The sequence below is a fragment of the Lactuca saligna genome, chromosome 5, assembly GCF_052625555.1.
Source record: "Lactuca saligna cultivar CGN05327 chromosome 5, ASM5262555v1, whole genome shotgun sequence".
Taxonomy (NCBI): Eukaryota; Viridiplantae; Streptophyta; class Magnoliopsida; order Asterales; family Asteraceae; genus Lactuca; species Lactuca saligna.
This window is the reverse complement of record NC_136421.1, coordinates 47,604,603-47,610,005: the sequence shown is the minus strand read 5'-3', so window position 1 is coordinate 47,610,005 and position 5,403 is coordinate 47,604,603. Positions and strand designations below refer to the sequence as shown.

At 33.0% G+C, this 5,403-nt stretch overlaps 1 protein-coding gene across 1 annotated transcript; it reads left to right on the top strand.

Moving 5' to 3' along the window:
- Positions 1 to 3,920: 3,920 nt before the first annotated feature.
- Positions 3,921 to 5,147, top strand: LOC145045265 (uncharacterized). Its single transcript, XM_078993602.1, has one exon. The coding sequence runs from the start codon at positions 3,921 to 3,923 to the stop codon at positions 5,145 to 5,147; it is 1,227 nt and encodes a 408-aa protein (XP_078849728.1).
- Positions 5,148 to 5,403: the final 256 nt, after the last annotated feature.

Below are 5,403 nucleotides of genomic sequence, written 5' to 3'. Positions count from 1 at the left end.
TATTTGGTTATTTCTCAACCTGTTTCATAGATCTAATCGATCTTCAAGTTTAATTTTAAACTTATCACAACTCAATAACACACACACACTAAAATAAACATACACACATACATACAGCCACCTTAGTGGTGGTCGGCTGCGGCACATGGTGGTGTTGTCCTCTCCTTGATTTTCTGGACAAACCAAACCACACAACACACACTAATAATATAAAACACCCACCCACACACATGCTTCTGCTTGCAAACAGATCCACCCATCCTCCTGGTGGCGGTTGGCAGCGATGATTACACAAAGTGGTGGGCAGCAGCGACACTAACGGCAACAACAACATCCGGCAGCACAACAACGGTCACAAGAGGCTAGTGTCGGCGACCGCTTTGTCTTCAATGGGTATGGGCTGCGACGGCGGCTGGCTGGCCTGACTGATGGTGGTAGCGCTTCTATGAACTAAGGGAAAAGAAGAGATAAAGTGAACGATAGTAGTAGAAGCGATGGGGGAGGATGGAAGCGGCACTAGAAGGCTCCGGCGGTGGCGGCGGCTGTGAGCTAGGTTTGGCTCCGAGTTCCAGCTTCGCACTACAACTTCGGTAGTAAGCATGTCATGGCGGTTTGCAGCAGCGACTAGAGAGGGAATGGTGGTGGAGAGGCAAGGGTGGAGAGGTGGCGCCAATGAGGGATGTATAATGTGGTGGATGTGATGGCTGCAACCTAAGGGGGTGGGGGTAGTTTAGGGTTAGGGTTTCACCGATAATGAGGTTATATACCCAACTCCACTTCAAAGTATGCCATAATGGAAACCACAATCCCTCCATGTCCCTTTTCTTTCAAATATAATCAAATATTTACCCTTTCAACCCAATCCATGGAAATCCCTTGCAGATTAAGTCCCATAAATTACCAAACAGTCCCCATCTTAAAAAATATTTACAATTCAGCTCCTTATGTTACCCCTTTAGCCCCCAATATCTTAATTATGACATATTCAGCACTTCTACCTCTTTCCTTTCAAATTAAATCCAAATAATTGTCACAGAGCCCTTGCCTTCATAAATATTTACAAACTGGGTCCGGAACTCACACTTTTAACTCCCGACTTCTAAAACTGTGACAATTATCCCTTCGAGACCATCCTTTGATATATAATTATTTATTTTAGGGCTACTATTCGTTCATTAATTTATTTATTTATCTAATAAATAATCAGTGTGTTACATGTTAATAGGGGTAATTGAGTCATTCATCAATTTTAAAAAAAGGAATGGGACATGATAGATGTGTAAACCCTGATTGTTTAGTTCCAAGTTCTAACATCATTCCTTGTTAGGAGGGAAGAAAGTTCGTGATATTATCATCTGAAGATGCAATTTTCCCCAAAAGAATCAATTAGCTATTATAAAATATATCGTATTCACTAATGTGTAAAAATAGATGAACATTCGAATGAGTGTTCAGAATTGAAGCATACAATCGACAACAAATAATGACACGACGTTCGAGTTCAATATTATGAAAGAGCTTCAAATCAAAGTTCAAAAACACAATTGTTACACAATTGAGGTTGGACAATAATGAAGATAATGATTTTGTCATTCCACCACCACCAAATCTAATTTATTTTAGTTTGTTCTTAATGAATATATGTAAAAAAACGGGTATTGAGAAATTAGGGTTTGTAAATATTAGTTGTTTTTTTAATAAGTTCGGTAAATAGTTTGAATGATGCTCGTATTCATAGTTGTAATGAATATCATGAAAGAATATAATGTTTATGTCATGTATTCCTGAAGTAATGAGTTGTAGTATTATGTATGTTAAACAGAAAAAGAGGAATAAATTTAAGTCAAAATGTATATTTTGTGTCGGTTCTTGTAGAATGTGGTTATAACAATTGCTTTAACAATATAAGGTTCGTAGAAATTAGTTTTTCTTTTAAGAAAAACGTTATCAGCATTTTGGGTACATATTTATGTTTCCTGGTTTTAATCGTAATAGCAGCAAAAAGAATAACAAAATGTTGGCTTCTAAAATGATTTTTTTTAAAATTTCAAATTTAGTACAATGGTTTTGTTTATACAAAGGTTTATTGAGAAGGCATTCTTTCAAATTTGATGGCTTTATTACTATGGTATTTTTTAGAATTTCTTTAATGTTATAATGAAATCTATAAGAATCGATAGGTTAGTATGTATTGTAGAATTCTTGCTTTTGTACAATAGTTTAGTGCAAATGTATTTAGTTGTTTACCATATACTGTAATGAATGATTTTGAAGACATTATGTGTAAATATAATTAATTCTTATAGAATTCTTTGATTAAAATGGAAAGTGCTTAATATTTAATTAATTAATTGTTTAATACTTGGTTTAGTGCAAGTGTTTAATATTTACCTATTTTGCTTATTATTTGTCTTTTATTTATTTAAAAGTCATGCATTCTTGTATAGTGTATTTTAAAAAAAATTATGGTTTAGTGGTTTTTATTCTAACATAATATGTTCTTGTTCTTTAAAAAAAAAATATGTTCTTGATTACAAAGGTTTTGTAATTTTGGCTGTTAACTGAATAGTAAAAATAACATATTTTAATACTAATGTTTTAAGTTGTTTAATTGACAGAAGTTGTTTTAATTACACCACAACCTGAATCACAATAGGAAGCCGTTTTAAATGCACTACATGTCCAACTACAACCAATAGTTGTTGAAGAATTATTAATGGTAGAAAGTACGAGAAGAATAAGAAATACATCCAAAAACAAAATAAATTATTGAAGGAAAGAAAATAAGAAAGAAGAAAGAAGAAATACAATTTACAATCACCAAAAAAGGTTATAAAATAAAAAGAAAATGTGATCATGTAAATATTGTAGAGATAAGATCAATAAAAAAGTTGATGTTGCAACAAGCGTTAAGAAAAATAAAAGAGGTAGAGTTGGTGGAAAGAAATAACCAATTGAAATACCTAGCAATTCGAAGAAGATGGTTGACAAGACATTAAGGGAAAAACTATTGGAAAGGAGAATAGATAAAACCCATCTGGAAGGGCTTAGAAGACTAAGCACTAGAATGACGCTGATTAATGAGGCTCAAACAGAAGTATATGTACAAACTTATGATTATATTCACGTAATGCCATTATGGAAATGTAAACTTGTTTTGATTCCATATGTGTTGTTGATTCTTATGATTGTAACTATGTTTTCAGTATTGAAGACCACCTCTTTCATATATAGTTTTGAGAGAACCAAAAACGTAAGTTGTTATCATTATTTCCTATAACATATTTATATATTGTACTTATTTTGACGCATGAATACACATGTGAGATACATAATGAATCTTAAAGAATCATTTTTTAACAATGCAATTTGTGTTTTCCATGCATTTAAATCTATTTGAACACAAAAAGGAATTATTAAGTGTTAATATTGGTCTCACTGATTTTTGTTGGTTTACAAAATCGTTATTAGTTCATAACCATAAGGGTATATATGTAATTTGAGTTAGAAAGTTGTTACAGTAGTTATTTATGCTTTGTCTGTATATAAGCTTTGTAATGAGACTTTGTTCGTTAATGAAAAATCTCATTTCATAATCTTCTCTTTCATTTTCATCATCGATCATTACATTCTAACATGGTACAGACGTGTAATCGATTCTGTTCATCATGTCAAATTCTTCAACAAATGAATCATTTTCTTCTTCCATTGATGTATCTAGCCCTTTCTTCATTGGATCTTCTGATAATCCGAATTCTGTTCTTGTTTCAAATATTTTCACTGGTGTTGGATTCAATTCTTAGAAACGATCAATGGTTATTTCACTGTCTACGAAGAATAAGCTAGGTTTTGTTGATGGAACTATTATTGCACCTCTTTCGACTTCTTCTACATATTCTAATTGGTATCGCGCTAATTGAATGGTCATCAGTTGGATTTTAAATTTTGTTTCTAAGACGATTGCTGATAGTCTTTTATTCCTTCCAACTGCAAAAGAAATTTGGCAAGAACTACATCATCGATTTGAACAATCTGATGGCGCACTCATCTATCAAATGCAACAACAGTTGTACTCTCTATATCAAGGTGCTGACGATTTTTCTTCATATTTCACTAAATTCACAAAGCTTTGGGATGAAATTCGCATGATTCAATCTATTCCTAATTGTACTTGTGGTGCCTCTGTTTCAATTAACAAATTTTTTGAAGAACAACGCCTAATTCAGCTGTTAATGGGACTTGACGAATCATACAAAATTATTTGTGGTCAAATGTTGATGATGAAACATTTACCATCGGTTTCAACTGCTTATTCTCTGTTAATACAAGAAGAATGCCAACGAGGAATCAATCTTCCTTCTACTCTTTCACATGATGCAGTCGCTATGCAAATTTCATTCGATTCTTTTCGCAAAACGCTCACCTGTAATCATTGCAAGAAATCAGGGCACACAAAAGCTCAATGTTACAGTCTTATTGGTTTTCCTTCAACCTTCAAATTCACGAAGAACAAGAAAGATGATGTTAAACCCACAGTTCAGAATGTTATTTCTAATGATTCTCCACCGATCTCACACGAACAGTACACTCAATTGATTCAATTACTGAACAAGAATTCTCTCTCAAGTACTAGTTCATCTTCTCAGACAAATCTTTCAGTTGTTAATGGTGCTATGGAAGACGAAGGTATTCCCTTTGATTTTAAACATTTTGTTGCTAATGTTTACAAATCATCATCTCTATTACATGAACATGTTTCTTGGATTGTTGATTCTAGTGCAACTGACCATATTTGCTCTAATCGATCCCTTTTTTCTTCATTATCAAAATTTTCACAGCCACATGTTCTTGGTCTTCCTAATGGGAATGATACTATTGTTTCTTACATTGGTAATGTTCAGTTACATCAAACTCTTACTCTTCACAATGTTCTTTATGTTCCCTCTTTCAAGTACAATCTTGTTTCTGTACCTAAACTTGCTTCTCAGCTTCATACATTTATCCTTTTTACTGATCAACATTGTATGTTGCAGGACCCTTCAGTAAAGGATAAGTTTGCTCTTGCTTCTTTTGGCCAAATGATTAGAGACCTTTATGTCTTTGATCATTATTTCATTCAGCACAGTCTTTCTTCCGTTTTTCTGTAATAAATACATTGAACTTTCATTCTTCCAATGTAATGAATAAACATTCCAATGTTATGTTGTGGCACAACAGATTAGGGCATTTACCTGTTCAAAAACTTCATTCTATGTCTCTTGTTGACTGTTCTCATGATTCATCTATTGATTCTTGTTCTATTTGTTTTTAATCAAAACAACATAGAAATCCTTTTCCAAAGAGCATTTCTACTACTAATCATCCGTTTGATTTAATACACATTGATGTTTGGGGACCTTATAA

Bases quoted from the DNA above. Each gene is read 5' to 3' on its own strand.
- LOC145045265 (XM_078993602.1), top strand. From the start codon at position 3,921: ATGGTCATCAGTTGGATTTTAAATTTTGTTTCTAAGACGATTGCTGAT.